We start from the raw sequence: 20,401 nt of genomic DNA on the forward strand, positions 1-20,401 counted from the left end.
AGGTTCTTCTAAAACAACCGGTAAGAATTCATAGTAAATCTTCCCTTTTATATTAAACAGCACTTATAGTTCTTCTTTTCGTGTCATCCGCTATCGTCTTTCATCATTAGGGCAACCTTCACCCTATCGTCTGCTACCGGGAACAGTTCGGTGTAGCTACACTTCTCCACAAATCACGAGTTTCTTAAATTCTTCACCGCGGAGCATTTAATTACTATTTAAATAACATGCTAATTATATCTAATGAGGACACAACAGGTGTGCCGTACGCGCTGTAAGGATTAAGCCATGAAATGCGGCATCGTCCTCTGTTGCATTTACCGTTAATCTTTCTTTAGATAACAAGTGATGAGTATTATTATCAAATATGAAAAACACGCTACCATACACTGCCAAAAGTAGGTAAGTCTTGAAATCATGCTCTGGAGTAATTGCAATTAAAAGTTTGACATGTCCTCTGAAATCAGGTAGAATGCTAATATTTCTCTGTGCTTTATGTGCATGTTCTATATTATATCGGATGACTTGAATTTTTTTTCTACTTTATAGACACAATACATTGTTAACTCTAGATACCTAAATTATCGACTTCTCAGCGGCAGCACGAAGTCGTGTGTAATAAAAAATAAAAAGAATATTTCAAAAAATTAACCTTATACGGAGACTAATAAATCAGTCAATTTAATTGTCATTTTGTGTCAAATGGTCAATGTAATATTTTTAATCGAACATATTATTCTTCAAATAAGGGGTCATCCGTAAATGCTGTCACATGATTTTGGGTATTTTTGATCATTCCTTCCCCAATTGTCACATAATTTTTTTGCTCCCGTCTAAATTACATTTTTGATCCTTGAAGTTAGCCAATGCCACTGACTTCCGCTATTAAAGTCTGGAAACCTTTGAATTTGAATGAACGAAGAGTTTATAATTATTATTTTGTGACATCGCATAACACTTCCCCACTAAACACCTTCATTATATTATATCAGACCCTCTTTCCCTCAATTATGTGACGTGTTAAATGGACGACTCTTAATGTATGTATTTCATCAGTTGATGTTAACTGTATCTTGGTGTCTGTTCTTAGTAGGTATTAAGTGGAAGTTTGTCTCGTTTATTCTGCACCAAGCCAGCGCCTTTTTAGTGTCCAATTAAGAAGTTGTTAGGTTGTATTTAACTGTACGTTACAATATTATATTATGAACACAAGGTGAATGACATAAAAATTACTATTGTTTGTAGCTTTATGTATGTGAGCAGATGGGGCGGCCATTTTGAAGGCTGGTTCTAATTAATGTACTTCTTGTAATAATTTTGGGTTTCTTGTGTAAATATTTGTATCATATAAAATTATAAAGTGTGTATAGATAGGAGACAAAATAAATATGAAGAAAAAAAGAATTGATTATTATCATTTATTTAATATATTATGCATAGTATAAATTAATCATTCAGTCATTTGTCTGTCTAAGCTACGTTGAGCTTTATTCTTACCAGTGACAGGGTAAAAAAATAACCTAGTTGGCAGAAAAAAACAGCTAGATTCTCTGGAAGTTAAAAAAACATTTGGAAATCAATAAGTTAATTTATCACATTATTTTCACAAAGACTGAAGGAAAATTTATTGTTTTACAGTCTAAATGAAAATTATATAATTTATTGTTATGATAGAAGATACAGAACAGGTCCTCATGTTAATTTTCACGCAAATCAGGTGTAATATTAGAAGCTTTTTACGATAAATTTTAAACTGTTTACAATATCGAAAAATGTTAGATCTGACAACGCTGGTTTTTACAGGTGACTTATGCCAATTATTGTAAGGGAATCATTCTACGGGTAGGTACGGCATAAGCGATTTGGAGTTGTATCGGTATTATGTGTTACAATACCTGTTTTAATGCTTGCAAATAATATCAAAACAAGTGCGAATCACTTTTGATATATCCGTGGTGCCACTGTAGAATGATTCCAGTATAAAGACCGTCATACATTTACCCGCAAACGAATAAACATTTCACTCTTTCATTGAAAGTGGCGACACATGGTCTCGAATGAGGATTGTCCAAACCACATTTAATTTGATAGCAATATTTACAGGTGTGGACATTGAATTTGTAGCGGTAAAATTTTACAAGCAGTTGCATAATTTGTTTGCGGAAATGTGTATGTCTGTCTATACAAATCTTCAGACACACAAAAATATAATACACACACACAACATTTTGAGATTCTTATTTTTAGAATAAAATAACTTATCTAAGAAATATTATAAATTATTGACTGGTTGATTGATAAAGAATATTTTAGGAATGGGTTAAATTATGTGTTACTTTATGCCCCTAGGAAACCAGAGAATGTGTTTGAAAATCAGCGAATCCACTAGTCACAGCCGTTTTAAGGTTATCCACCGGGAAAAAAACTTGAGTTTCCTTTAAAAACCGTATGGTTTACTGGATTCAATGGATCATTATTTACATTATCTGGAAATCTAGAACACAGCAAGTGGCAACGAGAATATACACATAAATTACATTACTAGCTTAATTGGAAAAGCACACTGGTGTGAATCCAGCGGTTGGTTACAGGTTCAAATCACGTCTGCATTAAATTCTAGTGAGTATATATACATAAGATGTTTTCAAATTATTTATGTTCTATATAACTAGCTACTAGATACATGGGAGTGCTTGATAAAATTTAGTAACAACATGCACTTGGTTAAGTTTACTATGTGAACAAAACACGTGTCAGTGATCAGTGACAGATGACACTACTGTATAGAGATGTGGTATCGTCTCTATCATTGGGTTTGAACAGTTAGCTTTACTCTTTTCTATATTTCACACAAATAATTACAATAAAAACAATATTATACGTCAGGCATGTCCATCTACAAATAAGCTGTGCATGGTGTGAATAAAATATTCATGGATTGATAATAATCAATGTTCAAGACATAACTTTTGTTGTCTTTGTGTAAATCAGGTTAATTGTTTTGTTTGTGGGAAACGTAGATAAATTGAAATAGTTAATTAAACGCAATATAAAGCTAGGTATCTAAATTAAAGTAAAGAAAAAGCTTGGCACATGCTTTTTGAAAAATTAAATTTCTAAGGCATCAACTTATAATTACTCTATACAGATATATAATATAATGCCTGTGTTAAAACCATTGTCAAATTTTGGATTTTATTTTAGTAATTTGCTATTGGCAGCAAATCTTTGTCAATATAGCTATCATTGTCTTTCGATTTATTCTCATCGGAATCAGATGCGAACTTAACTTTTCAACAATCATCAAAATCATCACTGCCATCATTAATAAGGTCCAGATTCCCCAACTGAAATATATAAATAAAAAAGATAAATTACTTCATTTGTTAGCCATTCACTGAATTTATATTAATAGGTGTCCTCGCTATGGATCAAAAAAAAGCAGGATTCAAACCCACAGCTTCAGTGATCAATGCCCTGTCGATACTCAACTAACGGCATAAATAAATAAGAGAGTAATAGTCTAATTATACCAACAGAGTAGCTGACCCAATCAGATTCAATAATCCATGCCAATCGTCGTGAGTAATAAAATTGTTGACTTTAAATATCAGTCATACGGTTACATGTAAATTGTACATAAAACAATTTACCGTGGTACAGTTCGCCGTAAGCTTTGTTGTCGGAAAGAGATGACCGTATACTATACGGTCTCCAATTTTATTAGATTCAATATGAACATTAATTCAATTTTCATAGCTGATTATGGCAAAATTCATGAATTCAAGAATGAAAACCTAACCTAACTTAACAAATAATCCAGTATATCGGCTATTTTCAAAATTTGTTTGCTGCTGGCTTCCTGTAAAGTGTAAACCGACAAGAACCGTGTTTTATGTCAGTATTATACGACCCAAAGAGGTTGGACGGTCTTTAATATACGGCCATATATTATATTTCCGATACAACATTTCACAGTGAAGTATGATATGGCGAACTGCATACGTACAAGTTTCCGGACACGTTTCAGTTTAGTCACACAAATTTCAATTAATTAGTCAGAAACTTAATTAGCAAAATCTTGTGAGTTTATGTGTTGTGACACTGTGCATACATAAACTTGTACTTTGAGAGCCCATCTTTGGTTAATTTGAATGAATATTCTCAGGCCAAGTTGTGGTAACATGCACAAGGGCCATGCCTGTCACTCTATATAGGAAAATACACAGTACGTATGCCCGCCAGCGCTAAATAACAACTCCAAAGGTAGGTCTTCCTTGCCGGTCACCGGTCACCCCCATGGCGATCACAGTTAACAGTTAAGGAATTTTGCGAATAACCAAACAAGACTGAAGAATGAGATTATTTTAGCGAATTGTATTTAATTGTTTAATTTAATAGTTATTGCACTCCATCGTAAATAGAAAATATATACTAAAGGAAACAGTGCTGTGAGTATGTTAAATGTATTTGAAAGGATAAACAACCTTAAACTCTCCAGATGCATTATCCTGCCTATCATAGATTTTGTAATCATCACTGCTTTGGTAATCATCACAGTCAGACAGGTGATGAACGTTAGGAATACCGTCGTTTGACTGAATTTCATTTTTATCTTGGACAACATGCTCCTCGCTGTTAGATTTCTCTTCAGCATTGGTAGTTGTAGATTGGTATGGTCTTTGCCAAGCTGAAAATGAAATTACAAAGTCAAATATTTCACCCTTATAAATTTATAAACACGAGTGACGAACGGAGAAACTGCAGTGTTGATACTGAAAAAAATAAATTAAGGACTATTCATATACTCGAGACAAAAATGGAAATCATTAGGTGTTTTGAAAGCGGCAAATCTTTTGCTTATCGGCCATCCATACGACTTAGTCGGCTCTCACATCTAAACTCGCCTCGTGTGCCGCACAGCCATATATCAAACGTTCCGAGAACGGCGATCCAGTGTTGTTTGTGAAGACCGCGCACATCCACCTAGCGACAATTGCGCCTTGCCTTCGAAATGTATAGATATTTGAATGCGGCGAGCCAGTATAGGAATGATCAATTCGTAGATGTTTGTATGAGACAGAAGCATGCAACTTGTCGATTGCAACAGCAGATGTTTTTTTCAAACGAAACAGTCGCATTCGACCAATCTGCGGAGCTCCATTTGGCAACATGTGTTTTGTGAATAACGATGACATATTCGAGACGTTGTAAGCGAGACGAGTTTTGATGAGAGAGCCGGCTTAAGCTGGTCTACGATAAAAATATATCTTCTAAAATTGTTTCCATAAGACACGGCATAATGATGGATGAAATAGAGAGATCTTTATTATTATGGATTTTATGACCAACATCAAAAAGATGTCCTTATGAGTTTTTCAATTATTCAAACTAAGGCTCTTGGTTTGCATGAAGATTGGAAGACTCAATTAAAAAGAAGATTCTAACATGGAATTTCAAGCAAGTAAAGGCTGGTTCGACAAATTTAAACTGAGGTATTCTTTACATAATATTAAATTCACTAGAGAAGCTGCCAATACAAAATGAATTTATAACCTCATTGTCCAACATATTTTTAATTACACTTAGATGTTTTTTTTTACCAATTATGTATGAAAGTCAAGGACCACCTGTATTGAGATACTATTATGAGGTGTCTAATTACAAAAACTGAAAAGCACACAATTATTCATTCAATATTGTGCATCAAGCGTAACTGATTGGTTTTAATGTTACTTTGTTTTTTCTATCATTTTTTATGTTCAAATTAGAATAATATGCCCATTTCTATTAGCTGATGGATGAATGAAAATTGGACATAACAAAAATTATTTATATCACTTTGAATAATCGGTGTTCGTAAATCATTGGGACTTGGGAACGGACACTCAAAACGAGACAATCCAAGTCAAATGAAGAAGTATGGTAAGCCTAGAGCTAAATAATTAAAATTTATCAAGAATTTACATGTTGTTTTTTCAATGTGTATTTGAACCTACGATGTTAAGACATTTACTTCAGTGAAACGGCAAATAATTTTCAATTATAGGTGCGATGAAATTTCGGACTCGCTGCCAATGTCGGGGGAATTAATTCTTAAATCGTGTAAAGATGACTAAAAAACGTTACCCATTTACTTGAAAAAGAAAACATGTCAATGAATATATTATTATTATTACTAATAGAACAATATACATAACATTAAATGGACGCATGTTGAATTTTTATGACAAATTATGTTTTGTTTTGCACGCGTCGTTTGCACAATCTTCGCGTCGCGTAGTCACGATTGTCCGTGCCCCAGCTGAAGTATAGCCTTAAGCAAGTGGCTAACATACATTTCCACATTAGAACCAATTAAAAAAAAGTTTGGAATTTAAATTTAGGGCAAATCATTTGAATGGGTAACTTATTTTTACATATTGTGTTACGTTTTATCCACAGAACGGATTGTTGTATCATCAATGCCTTATTATATCATAAGTAAAGTAAAACACTACAGTGGAACCTCTCATAACGAGCATAATTCATTCCAGAATCTTACTCGTAAATTCACTGCTTAGCTACTAATTACCCCAATTGGATAACATGCTAATGACCTCTAATGGCCTTGGGCCAGGCGCGGTGAGCGCACTGAACGAGTTAAGCGAAACAATTTTTCCCATATAAATTAATGTAAAATACGAAAATGCGTTCTACGCCGAAAAAAATACTCAATTTTTTTAATTTGTGATGTTTATTCAAAGAAAATTAAGTACTTATTACGATTTATCAATTTATGACAATAATTAATTCTTTTTTACTAAAAAGCTGTCTATAGACATTTGTTTTTGCCGACGCTTCAAAATTTCGTGAAAATATGACAGCATTATCATTGAATAAATTTGTGGCGTGCATAGCCACCGCATTATTAGGGTGATGCTTCTCAATATACGATGCAACAATTGCTACGAGTGCTAAACACAGACTTACATACTACCGCAGAATGTCCCAGCGCGTAAGTCAGTGCTGTGAAGAGGGGACTTCCCCTTCCCGCGTCACTCATTATGCGAAATATCGCTCGTTAAGGGAGCCATTTTTTACAATTTGTTTTGCTCGTTATGCGAGGTTCCACTGTATATTCGCTCCAATGCAGGTGCAGTTTATATTAACACTTATATTACAACGAACGATTATTAACCATTCGACCTACCCGTTAGGTCCCTGTACAGGATCAAACACACATTGAAAAACAACATACATACATATTATATTTTTTGTCTAGCTGTGAAATGGAACCTGCCGGCCCACAGTTTCATAGATAACTCAACTCAGCTGCAATAGGAATAAGTATTTATTTACCTTTGATCACCTGCGTGTATCATTTATTTTACAATATTATAAAAGCGCCATTGACATTAATTCGTTGTTTTGTCTTTGATTTTAATTAATTGTTATTGGCCAAAGTTTCATTCAATATTTTTTGTTTGGTCAGCATTTCACCAATTTTTTGTCGATATCTGTAATATTATATAAAAAACAATTTATTGTAAGTCCATTATGAGAAGCATATTACAAGAAAAAATTGCCATCTGACACTGACGTTTTGATTTTTGCTCGTGTGATTTCTTTCCAGACTGTTTCTTTAATTTAACTTTGTTGAATTTTTCTTTACGGCCCATAACTTTTATATGAAATTTGATTCGCAAGTGGCGCGTAATCCATCTGTCAGAAGTTTTAATAGAATGTCATAATAACCACACGTGGGCAGAACCATAGACTAATATCCTGGCATTACGGGATAACGACCTGCAACGAAGTTGCCATGTATGATAAAAATTAATAGTTATTTCAAAATTAATATCAATTTTGTTTCAAGCCTGTTATACCAATAACTTTCATAATATTAATGCTTTATTAAATAAATAATTAGTCACTCTAAACTTGTTGTTATAATTATTATGAATGCTCGTATCAGCGAATCTATCTTGATTAATTAATTAAAACTCAACTTTATTCTAATGTTAGAGATTTATTTTTAAAGCCGATATTGCAGAATGTTTTTAGCAATATGAAATTCAAAACTTAAGGCCATCCTCCCACCATAATGTGGGTACATACTTATATAATTTATTTATGAAAGTATTATTTTTTAGCGATGGCATTGTTAATCTACCATAAACAATCTTCCCGGCAAAACAAATTTGACAGTTTGACATTAAAAGCGACAGAAAACGAATAACGAACAAAAATAACAAATATTTTATCCATAAACACTAATTAAAATGCCTACCTGGAATCAGATACAGTCACAGTTGCGGAATCCAAATAATCCTGTGGTGTTTTTTGATATAACTGTTGGAACCACGGTATGTATTTACTGCAATAATTTAAACATTTTTAAGGTTATACAAAGACTAAGCTTTTAATTTTGAATAAACTGGATTCATTATTTGAATTAATGTTACAGGAAATTGGTCGAATGATTTTTGAGCTATTTGCTGACGTAGTACCCAAGACAAGTGAAAACTTCAGAGAGTTTTGTACTGGAGAATATAGAAGAGATGGAGTACCACTAGGCTTCAAGGGAGCTATATTCCATCGTGTTATCAAGGATTTCATGATACAAGGAGGAGACTTTGTGAATGTGAGTTCTTCTTCCATTTAAGTTTTTCTTCATTTGTTGTATCTAGTAACAAACAAAAATCATAACAAGACCAATACTTACTTAAACAATGTTTATCATCAATGAATTAACTATCCAGGACAGGTTATAGCCTCCTCCAACATCCCTTCCTATCTTGGGCGAGTGTCTGCATTGGCATCCTTGTTGTCACTGCTAATAAACACTATTCAGAATACTCGTTGAGCACATCTACAAGCGTCACTTGCGACACTCGCATCTCGAAACGTCAAAATAATAATACACTCCCAGCCGGACGCCATTATGCAAAATGTCATCGAACGCTGAAGCAGAGATTATTATACGTTGGTACCACAGAAATTTAAGTAGAAGGCGAAAATAAAGCGTGACCGCTGACCACTGACATCTAGCTAGTACAATAAATGTCCGCATCGAGCGCTTTGCGCAATCTCGGCGGGCGCAACAGGCAACATCCTTCCAATGTCGATGGTCGACCTGTTGCACAGTCACATTCAACCAATCTGCGGAGCTGCATTTGTTATGTGGATTAACGATGACGTCACATCGACATACGGCGAATTCTGATCCACTATTTATTGACGTACTCACAATCAAAATAATATCTTGAAAAGAATATTTAGGAAATAATTATTATAATTGACTCAGCTACTATATGGAGTTTGCGTCATCGGATATGGCTGACTATGTGGAAAAATGGATATCACAGAAATAATAATTATTGCAGTCAGCTATTTACTGAGTTTGCCATAATTTGACACTACGGGATATGGATATATAATAACACCGATCAATATGCTGACACGGGTTGAGTTGTTTATCCCCATAAATCTCTTATATTTTTTTATGAGTGTTCCAATATTCTGAGCCATAGGTCAGGACTAGTCAAAAAAGTATTGATACTCTTAAACCGATACTTTGAAATCAATATGATAGCCCTAGATATGATGGCCAGGATGGGTCTGATAAGTGTCTTGTATAACTAACATTTGGTAATTTTTTTGAGGTGATTGATTTAAAAGTATTTTTGGAAACCGTAGGCTAACATTCCATGTTTTTTTATTTCCTGGCCAGTATTATTTTCAAGCGTAACAAGTCACCCAAGATACACAAAGCTTTTTACTGCTTCACATGAACATATATTAAAGAATAAACATTTATTTTTCAGGGAGATGGTACTGGAGTAATGAGCATATACGGTGGAAGCACATTCGCCGACGAGAACTTCACCCTGAAGCACGATTCACCCGGACTCCTCTCCATGGCCAACAGCGGCAAAGACACCAACGGCTGTCAGTTCTTCATCACATGTGCAAAGTGCAACTTTCTGGACAATAAGCATGTCGTGTTCGGCAGAGTGATTGACGGTCTGCTCGTCATGAGGAAGATAGAAAATGTCCCGACGGGGCCCAACAATAAGCCAAAAATACCCGTTACCATATCACAGTGCGGGCAAATGTGAATTAAAGAGACTATACGTATTAGAATAATATATTTTTGTACCAAAAATATTAAAACAAGTTAACAAACATCTATTGGAATATACATTTTAAAATAAAACACTGTCGTAAGTAATGGTTTTAGTTTTTCTCAATCTCAATGATATACGGTTTACAAGTGATTACAAATGGACTGCATTATGGTTTTACAAATAAAACAATGACATTTTCGTGTTAATAACCCATAGTACTAGAGGTGGGAAAACTGGTCGATTTTGAAGACAAAGTATACTTACTACCAGTATAAAAACATACTTAGTATCGAAACTTGTTCCAAAATACTTACTAGTATTTAGAATACTATATAGAGCGTTTGGCGTGCGTATACGACATAAGTCTCATACTCAACTGGAACTAAAACTAACTCCATATTAGTGTTTGAAATATCAGCTTCAATAGAATCGCTAAAAATATACTGAGCTGGGCTTTTTGAAATGTCCCATTTATTATAAAATTTTAAACACATTTAAAATTTATGAGTTGTTTTTAGGTTAGGTAATTAGATAAATATAATATTCTTGAGTGAATATACAATGATTTTTTATTTCAAACATGTTTTGAGCTGTCACCATAATAAGCCTGTGCCGTCACCATATTCCCGAGGGAATGTGGTCCAATAATTACACAAAATTTATCACCTATTGTTTAAACATAAGCGAGTCGTGACGTCCGAGGCGATGATGTCAACCAGGGAACTCAGAAATAATGGGAACTGAAATACATAACGGGTAAGGCGATAGCAGGTAACCGACTCGAGTAAGGAAGAATCCGGGTTAAACTTTCACACGTGTCAATAATACGTTTTACATCGAATACTGAAAGCTGCTCTCAGTTTATGCATTTACACTCATTTAATGTTGGTGTATTACACACACCATTGCACGTGCATAATGCGTGCTTCATTTTCGTAGGACACTCACACATTCAAAATCCTGCTTCACCATGTGGCGTATTGAATATGGCCTATCGGTATTCTATTTATTATCTGTTCTGTGATAGCAACACTACCAACTTAGCTAGCAGACGTCGAGATTTCATAGCATGTGTCGAACTCCGGGGCTTGAGACTGATGTCAACTCGATATATTAAGTCTCATACTCAACTGAAACTAAAACTAACTCAATAGTATTACATACTATAAAACGAACATGTGACCATTTCTGTCGTTCACTATACCAACTTTACAACTGAGGAGAAAGGGAGAGCAATGACAGTTGAGTATAATATCACGGCTAGACATACGTGTATTATGCTATCTCGCTCGCGCTCATTAAATGTCAATAGTATTGAAAGTCAACCAACAGTACCAACTAGCGAGCCGCGTTGATGATATTATCATGGAATGCGTTCTAACTTCGAATACGTTTCAAGTATTTTGTAACAAGTATATTGGACCACACGTACTGAGTATGGGTAGTACATGCCGAAACTTGAGTACGCAAACTGGTGACAGTATTTCTAACTCACCTCTACACAGTACTGTACTGAGTTAATTCATATTCAAATGTATACAAATATTACTATTTTAAAGGATGAGAACATTAATCTCACATGATAGATAATTATACAAATTTTGGAATTACAACATAAATTTGCGAACAAGCATTTTCTGTCATGAGTTTTGGAAAGAACAAATTTTCTTCTTGACCGACTGATAAACATTAATTTGCATATTGCTAGCTAAAAGCAACAGTGAGATTAAGTGTACAAAGTCGATTTTGAGACAAGTATGCCAATTGATTGTTGAAAGAGCTATACCTACATAATGAATCAGAGATTGAAAAATGTAATAAAATAAAAATTGTATCATTATCTATTATAAACTGCAGAAAAAAAACATTAAAGTTCAATTATTTTGAAACTAGTGTTTTTGACTTATCCCACTGTTGTTTAGCCGGCTTGCACATCACAACTCGCCTTGTGTGCCTGACGGCCATAAATCAAAACTTCCTAGACCCGCCGGTCAGTGTTGCATGATACAACCTCGCACATCTCTAGCGACATCGACATTCGCGCATAATCTCCCGAAACGTCAAAATATACTCTAGCTAGACGACGCCATTGCGCAAATATGTCATCAGACGCAGAAACAGCGATTATTATGTATTGGTACCGGAGACATTTAAGGAGAAGTCTCTCGTCTGCCATTTTTATTGTGTTGATTGTATGAACAAACGTCAAACGCGGTGACCAGCGATGAGCGAGCAATGACAGTGTAGACAGTGACAGAAATGGCCGATTGTGCGGCTGTGCGCATGCGCGGAGTCGACATTTGTCGATATCGACATGCAGGCTCTAGCAAACGCAACTAGTCGCATGCAGGAGCGTCGCAGTTGCATCGGCCAATCTGCGAAGCTCCATTTGATAACGTTTGTTTCTTGGTTTACGATGACGTCACATCAACGAATTCGTCGTAAGACGCATGCGGCGAGTTCTGATGTGCGAGCCCTCTTAGAGATAGCGAATTATTTTATATGCAATTTTCTTGCAGCATGCGATTTGTTACACAACAATTTGAATAAAGTCAACGGTGGCATTTTTTCTTAAATGGGGTATATAATATATTTTTTTAATATAAGTGATTTATTATAATACATTGGCATATGACATATCTCAAAATTTTTCACATTATCTCAGTTACTTTCAGGTAACGATATGCCCACTACACAATTTGTCATAAATTTAATCATAATATCACAATACGGTACTTGGATTTGCCTCAGGTTATTTTTGTGTGTGAAATGAAATGGAAGATATAAGTCTAAATTCATTACTTTACGGGACAGCCAAAAGAAAATTGAGTTTTAGACAACTTTGTAGGTGAACTTCTATATGATTCAACTGGTCTCTTTTCTCATGTATGCATATAATATGGTGTATGTGTTGCCATATTCAACTTAAGCTTTTATATATTGACATCGGCGCTGTTTGCGATTTAAGTATTACACCATGCCCTTTTTGCATGCTGGCGGTATCGCAACGGTTTTAGCTTCAGAAACAGCCACAGTGACGTGTATGTCTCGATATAGAAGTCGAAATCTATTATCTCTTTTCCTTTCACACACAGATTTATTATCCCTCAGCTGTGTTTAAGACGTCACAGTATTATTTAATAGTTTATTAGCAACATTATATAAAAACAGTTTTAATAATACAAATATTAACTTTTATTTCATTATAGCCTAAAAAAGGGTTAGAACAGATACTGCACCCATTCTAATGGGAAAATTACAATAACAGTCTCGCAGATCCATGTCAACCGTCGTGAACGATTGTCAACAATGAATTACATAATAATTCAGATACCAATCACATCATCTCGACGCTTATTATGATTGGCTGATTATATATATTGTGTTAAAAGTTACAAGTAGATTTAAAAATATGTTTTGGTAAAAATTGTGCCAATATTAGTCGGTCATTGTGTTTGAACAAATAAATTTTAATGTTTGTATTTACTGTATTAATGAGTAATGTCTCTGAGACAATTTATGAAAACAAAAATCAATATGAACACAGTACGACAGTAGCGGGTAACACCGTCTTCGGATATTTTCAATCGTTGATGGTAATATTTCATTTAGTCGCCTAGACAAGACTTGAAACTTTTCTATTTTACTCCGGACTGTCAAAACCGATTGAAAGTGATATTTTTATGAGGTCAATATTTGTGCCAGACATGTTGTGGCATGGATCGAGTTTGTTCGTGTAATTTTAATATAACATTCTCTGTCAGAGTGAAATTGGTTTTCTGAAGTTAGGAGCGGTATGCTAATTTTCCCATTAGAGTGAATCCCGATAATCCATAATGAAAATGTGTCTTGTTTGAATCGAAAATCGGTAATTAAAGAATCAAAACAGATTAATATTTTGTTAGGAGGTGTTTGATTCAATTTGTAGAACAAAAATTTATATATTTTATTTGCTATAGCAAAAACCTGTTAATCTCCCCATTCAAACTCACTCATTTTTTTTAATTTTCTAATAGTCTAAATTCTAAATTAATACTGCACCCTAAATTTTTTTCTATTTAGGCAAAATAAATACATCTGCTAAATTTAGGTTATGAGTATCATTAATAATTATTAACTATGTAGAGTGATACCATTTTAGATTGAATATTTAAAAGTGAGTGAAACCTTCAACTGTCACGTCACATAATATTTATTTAGAATTCTAACTAAGAGCCGACGCACACGTGCGGCAAACCCGAGACAAAGCGCTGAATGCGACGGTTACATCACATCGACGTATAGGCAGGCTAGAATGATCTTCGCATCGACAGTGTGTTGGAAATTTGGCCAAACAAAACATATAGCTTTGTGGATAATAAATCTTTTTTTCCAGAAACTTGACAACCAACCGGTAGGTACACAATATTATATTTCGCACTGATAGTTTGCAGGAGCGTGTGTCTAGGATTTACTGCTCATGTGCTTTGGCTCTTAATAGAAAAATAAATTATTACAAAAATATTATTTATAATTAGCTATAAAGTGTCACGCTTTTAGTATATTCCCTGTTGAAATCAGTTGCGTTTCAATACTAGGCAATCCATGCCGTCTAGTTGCCTCTCGTTCAAAGGCACTTTCCATTCTTAAGACCACTTGATCGAAGAATAGATTAGTCAACTGTGAATGAAACGCAGACTTGAACTCAAAAGTTATATGAAAATCAACGACACATGATTTAGAATTCGCCCGCTGTCCAGGACTAAATCTCCACAGCGTCAATAAATGATTGAAGAGCATTCCGTCGGTGCATTCAGCTCTGACAAGGTGCGGAGAAGCCAGCGTGACTTTTGAAATGTAGCTCTCACTTATTGGTGGGAACCCAACCGTGAGTTGGGCATTAATATTATTTCTCGTTTTATTTAAAACTTTTGACTTTTTACACCAAGGGACGAATGTACAATAACTGTTGATGTCCGCAACGATGGTGAACATTTGATCCATGGAATATCTGTAAAAAATAATATTATTTAATACAGGGTAGGTACTTATCAGTAGAGGCCTAAAGTTCATTGTTACTAATTGATAATATCTCCCGTCAACGGTGGTACCTACCTTTAATGTTAGCGAAATTTGTAAAGTGCATCAGTTGCATGACTTCATATTAATTTCATCATAATTAGTTAGGACGTAGGAGGCGGATCAACTGATAAAGCACACTGGCCTGAATCTGATAATACAGGTATGAGTCCTATTCGGCTAGTAATTGCAATACTGGTATTTCAAAACCGGTGTCCTAGTATTTTTCGATACTTCTGTATCGAAAAATACTAGGTATTTCTATACCGGTTTTAAAAATATGATAGTACCGATATATTCGGTATTGAAAGTGGAAACAAAATGTATTAACTCAAAAGGTTAAACACGACTGTATTTTTTTGTCAGGTTACGCAATGTCTGGTTTACTTCGTCACCCTTCAACGCCCTCAGAGACCAGCAATGGCACTTGCCATAAAATATTAATATGTTAAGAGATTTATATAATATATAGGTAGGTATACTTGTTGGTAGGTACTTAGATACTTCTGTTTTTTTCTCCATATATTTCAGAAATACTGGTATTGAATAGGAAATACCGGTATTATTACTATTTTCATTCGGTATTGCAATCCCTATATCCGGCATCATAGAGAAAATTTGTGGTGTGTGTTTATCTCACATAACTGCCACGCCGGGGCCCTTAGACTAAAGCCCTGTCAGCCCATAATAGATAATATGTAAATATATATTTTTTTAATTTATTTTAAAAAAATCATAAAAATCGGCAAACCAAACATGCAGTGTGGTTATATGATGTACCTATTTGAAAGATTCAACTAGGTCATGAAATGATAGGTAGGTACATAAAGCGAATTTTGTATTTTAATTGACTTACCCTACTAGTTTCCTTCCCGAGTATTGCTTCGTTTTGCTTCCTGTCCATTCGAAGAATGTTCTTCGTTGGCTACCAATGTCATGACCAAGGCATTTCGACGTATGTTGACTGGACCATCTATTTTCGTATGAAGAAAAGCCTTGAAAATATTGCGTGATATTGAATAATATGAAGTTTTATTAAAAGGTTATGTAAAGAATACTTACAAATTCAATTGTGAATATATTCCTATTGATGTTAAGTATAAACATTGTTCAATTTTAAACAATTTGTTTGAAATCGCAACAGACATTTTAATGTCAATGCAATCAGGTGCCAAACGTCAACTCCAACTGTCAGATTTTCGCGTATAGTTGCCATAGATAGAAAATAAATGTGACGTAATGAAAATGTGAGTTTGGGGATACTTAATAACGTAAAAAACATTTAACTAGGTATACAATGTAATAATATGTTCGATATTATTATATACGAGCTGAGCCAGCGGTCTCACTAGGTTTTGCAGACAGCTTGGCGTCCTAATGCCATTCTACTGGATTTAAGGCGATACCTCTACCTTCCAGAGGCACCTAGCGGAAAAATACGAAGCTTGCAATTTGAGACATTTATGTGATAATTTACAATTTAAATCGTGTTTATTAATAAATATGTACCTATATGAAAACATTAAAATCAAAAATAAATTTTATTTTAAGTCAAAGAAAGATTATCTTACAATATTTTTTTTTTTTTATTCTTACTATTTCATATTATTTTATAAGGTGAGTCGGGGTAAGTGTGACATATAATTTAATGAGATGAATTTCAACCTGGTTCATGATGAATAGGTATGTTTTAAACAGTTGAAAACTTTACCATATGATCTACAATATCATTACAATTAATATGTACAGAAGGAACCCACTGTATATCTTACTATGACATTTTAATATTTTTTGATTACTAGTCAGTTTGTTACACTTGCCCCAATATTGGGGTAAGTGTAACTAAATTCACCATTATTCCAAAAGTTCTTCAAAATCATAACGTATTACATGCATAGAAAGGTAATATATCATTTAATGGATATTGATTCTTAAATTAAAACTTTTGTATAGATTTGCAACAAAAATGATCTCTACCATTTTTTTGGGGTAAGTGTGTCATACTAATGTATGTAGAGCTAGTGATGTCCCGAAACAAAAATGACGTTTTTTATTAGGTAGGTACTTAATTATTTAATGTGGTTATCTCAGCAACGGGAGTGGTAGGTAAATCAATCAAAGGCTTTTGAAGATTAACTTATAATTTTATTCGTCTCGAAAGAGCACAAATACAAAGTATACAATACAGGAATGCACAGTAAGCCTAAAAATAGTCAGTACTTACATGACAAAGACGTAAGCACTTACAGTAAAAACAAAACGTTAAAGAGGTTTGTCGATTGTGTGCGGCATGAGAATAAGTGTACGAAAGAATGAGTTAAATTTGAAATGTTATAATAGCTTCACCAAAAATTAACAGGGCAAAACATTATTTTTTAGCTCGAAACAGTGAGCATTAACAAACAGTTGATGAAATTTAATATACTTAACATGATTATTTTCGTATTATTACAAAATTAAATAACAATCAGCAAAAATAAAATGTGGATACAAATAGAGAGTAAGATATAAAAGAAAAAATAATTATTAATAGGTACACAAAAACATAAAATCTCTAGTAACGTTTTGGGTCTCATTCTGGAATCATTCTTTCGTTTTTACTGTATTTACAAAACTATGTTTTCTAACTTAATTATTTTGAATTTTTTTTTTTTAGATGCCTTCATGGATACCTCGCATTTACTATCGAGGTTTCTTAAGGACTTTGGCACGCAAACTACTCTACTTGATGCTAGTCAAATGAAAATTGTGCCGGCTGAGAGAATATGCCTTATTGAAAACTGTTCTTCTACCCGCATCGGGTATTGCTAATTTAAATTCGGCCAGGGCCTATGAAACCGCCTTGCAAAAACCCTGGAAAATTCTTAGTAGCGCAAGGCGGAGGTGATTCTGATGAATATTTTGTCGTATTCATTGGGAACTGAGGACTGCGATTTGTAGTCGAGTTTTTTTTTTTTTTTTTTTTTTCTCCCGTGGTAAAAGAAATGTCGCATAGGACTGATATTTTGAGCATATACTTATCCTATCTTATATGATTGCAGTCACTGGATCTGAAAGGCATGAATCGTCTTTACATGTCACCATTTATTATTTTTATTCTTTTTATTACATCAATACAGAAATTAAAAAGTGCATCTCTTCCGGCCTCGTTTACCATGGTCCCCGGAAGGTCTCGAATGTCCGCATCTGCCATCTGTAATAAAAAGTTCAGGTTGTGCCGCTTCTTGCTAAAGATTTGACAATCTAGGAGTAAATGTAGGACGTCCTGGTTGCTTCCGTCGTCGCATGGACACTTTCCATCAGATGTTATTTTAAACCGGTGCAGGTATGCTCGCATGACTCCGTGACCTGTAAGAATCTGAGTCATCTCAAAACACAGCCCCTTATGCACCCTGACGTCTCGTGCTGCTAAAATTGAAGGTAAAAACTTTCGGGTCAACTCCCCTGTCGATGAGTTTATGTATCGTGAGATCCATTCGTTTTTCACCATATCTGAAATTGTAATTTTCGCGTAGCTCAGAGGAAATTTGTCATAAGCTATCGCGGTCTTGGGTTCAGAGGCACCATGCCGAGCCAATTTGTCAGCTCTTTCATTTCCTTCTATCCCGGTGTGTCCTCTTATCCACTTGAAGTGCACCTCGGGGTGGCGCCGTCTCAGTATTGCGGACTCGCTGTGAATAGAAAAGACAATCGGATTAGTAGACAAGGGATCTCCAATTGCTTGGATTGAGCTTTTGGAGTCCGAATAAATACAAATACTATGGTTTTCGGTGATCTTACGTTGGATTGGATCTGAGCCTGCCCACTCCAGAGCGCAATGGATGGCATAGAGTTCGGCCTGCATTACCGTACAATAGCTGGCAAGGCGGTACTTACGAGCCGCTATCTCACCGCCATTAATGTATGCCACAAACCCTGCACCAGTACCGCCATCAATTTTGCTCCCATCCGTGAAAATCGGCATGTTATTGCGTTCGTTGCTTTCCAACGTTGCAGGATAAGAAACCACTTCAGAAAATAGTCTAGCCGGGTGTGGCAGCCTTCTATAGTCCACCGGTTTTTCGTAAAGCCTGTCATCAGGCAGAAAACCTGGGAGGCCCTCCTCGCCCTTTTTAGCTCTGTAAATGAGAGCGATTTGTTTTAAACGTAAATCTAGAGGCATAAGTCCTGCTAGAACTTGCGTTGAACTGAGCGAAGCCGTTCGGTAAGCACTGCATATTCGTATCGCTAGTGCTCGCTGAACCGTATTGAGTTTTTTTGCTATGTTTTTCCGTTTGGCAGCTTCATACCATATGCTGGCCGCATACGTGATCATAGGCTCAATAGCACAAGTGTAGAGAATTCGAAGAGCTTCAGAAGATACACCCCATGTGGGTTTGGCCATTCTTGCTAGTTTGAGCGAAGTCACCGCTGCTCTTTCGCAGATGCTGTCCGCGTGCTTTGACCAATTTAGTTTGTCATCGATTACTACCCCCAAAAGTTTAAAATCCCTAGAAAAAGATAGAGGTTGCCCATTCATCACCAGCGAAGGCGGAGAGACGCGCCTCCTAGTAAAGAATAAGGCCTTCGTTTTCTCCGCGGAGAAAGACAGTTTGACCTTCCTTCCCCAGGCCTCGACGCTATCCAGCACGCTGTTAGTCATGGTTTCTAGAGAACCAAGTTCTTTGGATTCCATAATCAGCAATACATCATCAGCAAAGGCCTGTGCGTGTACACTTTCAGGAAACGGCATAGAGAGAAGATCGTCGAGAACTATGTTCCACAGTACAGGGCCGCAAGACGAACCTTGTATGCATCCCTTTGATGTCTCTTTGGTAGCAGATGCTCCAGCATATTCGACGAAGACTTCTCGGTCGGATAGATAGTTTTTGATGAGCCTGAAAATGTTAGCGGGACAATTTTTAGATTTCAACTGTTGAAGAAGATATGGCCACCATGCGTTGTCAAACGCGCCTTTGATATCAAGAGATACCGCCACTACGAGCTGACCATCGCGGTTAGCCCCCCTGATTCTATCAATATTTGAAATTGCATGACTAGGTACCTACTGAATATTGTAACCAAAGATTTTTGTTTTGTGGTGAGGATGGTTGAGGCAATATGCAGATGACATCCTCTTCTTTGACTTCGTAAATGTCTTCTACTCTTGGAAATGAAAACATAGTTTCGTTTTTTTTAATCGTCTTAAGTTTTCGAGCAAACTTTGTAAGAATTCTGTCATCTTGCTCAAG

At 35.3% G+C, this 20,401-nt stretch overlaps 3 protein-coding genes and 1 long non-coding RNA gene across 4 annotated transcripts; 1 reads left to right on the forward strand and 3 right to left on the reverse strand.

Moving 5' to 3' along the window:
- Window positions 1-4,551: 4,551 nt before the first annotated feature.
- LOC147064934 (uncharacterized) lies at window positions 4,552-7,771 on the reverse strand. Its single transcript, XR_015071950.1, has 3 exons — window positions 7,583-7,771; window positions 7,342-7,499; window positions 4,552-4,690 (listed from the first exon to the last, which is right to left on the reverse strand). It is a non-coding gene; the product is annotated as an uncharacterized LOC147064934 (long non-coding RNA).
- A 414-nt stretch (window positions 7,772-8,185) lies between these two features.
- Window positions 8,186-11,998, forward strand: LOC147064935 (peptidyl-prolyl cis-trans isomerase H). Its single transcript, XM_085958270.1, has 3 exons — window positions 8,186-8,348; window positions 8,450-8,626; window positions 9,810-11,998. Exons 1-3 carry the CDS (start codon window positions 8,265-8,267, stop codon window positions 10,101-10,103), a joined length of 555 nt encoding a protein of 184 aa, XP_085814396.1. The 5' UTR covers window positions 8,186-8,264; the 3' UTR covers window positions 10,104-11,998.
- Window positions 11,999-13,294: 1,296 nt separating this feature from the next.
- LOC147064936 (coenzyme Q-binding protein COQ10 homolog A, mitochondrial) lies at window positions 13,295-16,365 on the reverse strand. Its single transcript, XM_085958266.1, has 3 exons — window positions 16,233-16,365; window positions 16,027-16,143; window positions 13,295-15,102 (listed from the first exon to the last, which is right to left on the reverse strand). The coding sequence occupies exons 1-3, from the start codon at window positions 16,316-16,318 to the stop codon at window positions 14,640-14,642; spliced, it is 666 nt and encodes a 221-aa protein (XP_085814392.1). The 5' UTR covers window positions 16,319-16,365; the 3' UTR covers window positions 13,295-14,639.
- Window positions 16,366-17,742: 1,377 nt separating this feature from the next.
- Window positions 17,743-19,554, reverse strand: LOC147064937 (uncharacterized). The gene is made up of 2 exons (XM_085957730.1): window positions 18,951-19,554; window positions 17,743-17,747 (listed from the first exon to the last, which is right to left on the reverse strand). The coding sequence occupies exons 1-2, from the start codon at window positions 19,552-19,554 to the stop codon at window positions 17,743-17,745; spliced, it is 609 nt and encodes a 202-aa protein (XP_085813856.1).
- Between the last annotated feature and the right edge of the window lie 847 nt (window positions 19,555-20,401).

The sequence above is a fragment of the Rhyacophila brunnea genome, unplaced genomic scaffold (genome assembly GCF_057557595.1).
Source record: "Rhyacophila brunnea isolate RB1 unplaced genomic scaffold, BYU_Rbru_1.0 scaffold_7, whole genome shotgun sequence".
Classification (NCBI taxonomy): Eukaryota; Metazoa; Arthropoda; class Insecta; order Trichoptera; family Rhyacophilidae; genus Rhyacophila; species Rhyacophila brunnea.

Coding starts and splice junctions, on each gene's coding strand:
- LOC147064935 (XM_085958270.1), top strand. CDS start 8,265: ATGCCTACCTGGAATCAGATACAGTCACAGTTGCGGAATCCAAATAAT. Junction 8,349..8,449: donor ATATAACTGTTGGAACCACG/GTATGTATTTAC, acceptor TTAATGTTACAG/GAAATTGGTCGAATGATTTT. Junction 8,627..9,809: donor AAGGAGGAGACTTTGTGAAT/GTGAGTTCTTCT, acceptor TTTATTTTTCAG/GGAGATGGTACTGGAGTAAT.
- LOC147064936 (XM_085958266.1), bottom strand. CDS start 16,318: ATGTCTGTTGCGATTTCAAACAAATTGTTTAAAATTGAACAATGTTTA. Junction 16,144..16,232: donor ATATATTCACAATTGAATTT/GTAAGTATTCTT, acceptor ATACGAAAATAG/ATGGTCCAGTCAACATACGT. Junction 15,103..16,026: donor TCGGGAAGGAAACTAGTAGG/GTAAGTCAATTA, acceptor TATTTTTTACAG/ATATTCCATGGATCAAATGT.
- LOC147064937 (XM_085957730.1), bottom strand. CDS start 19,554: ATGGCCAAACCCACATGGGGTGTATCTTCTGAAGCTCTTCGAATTCTC.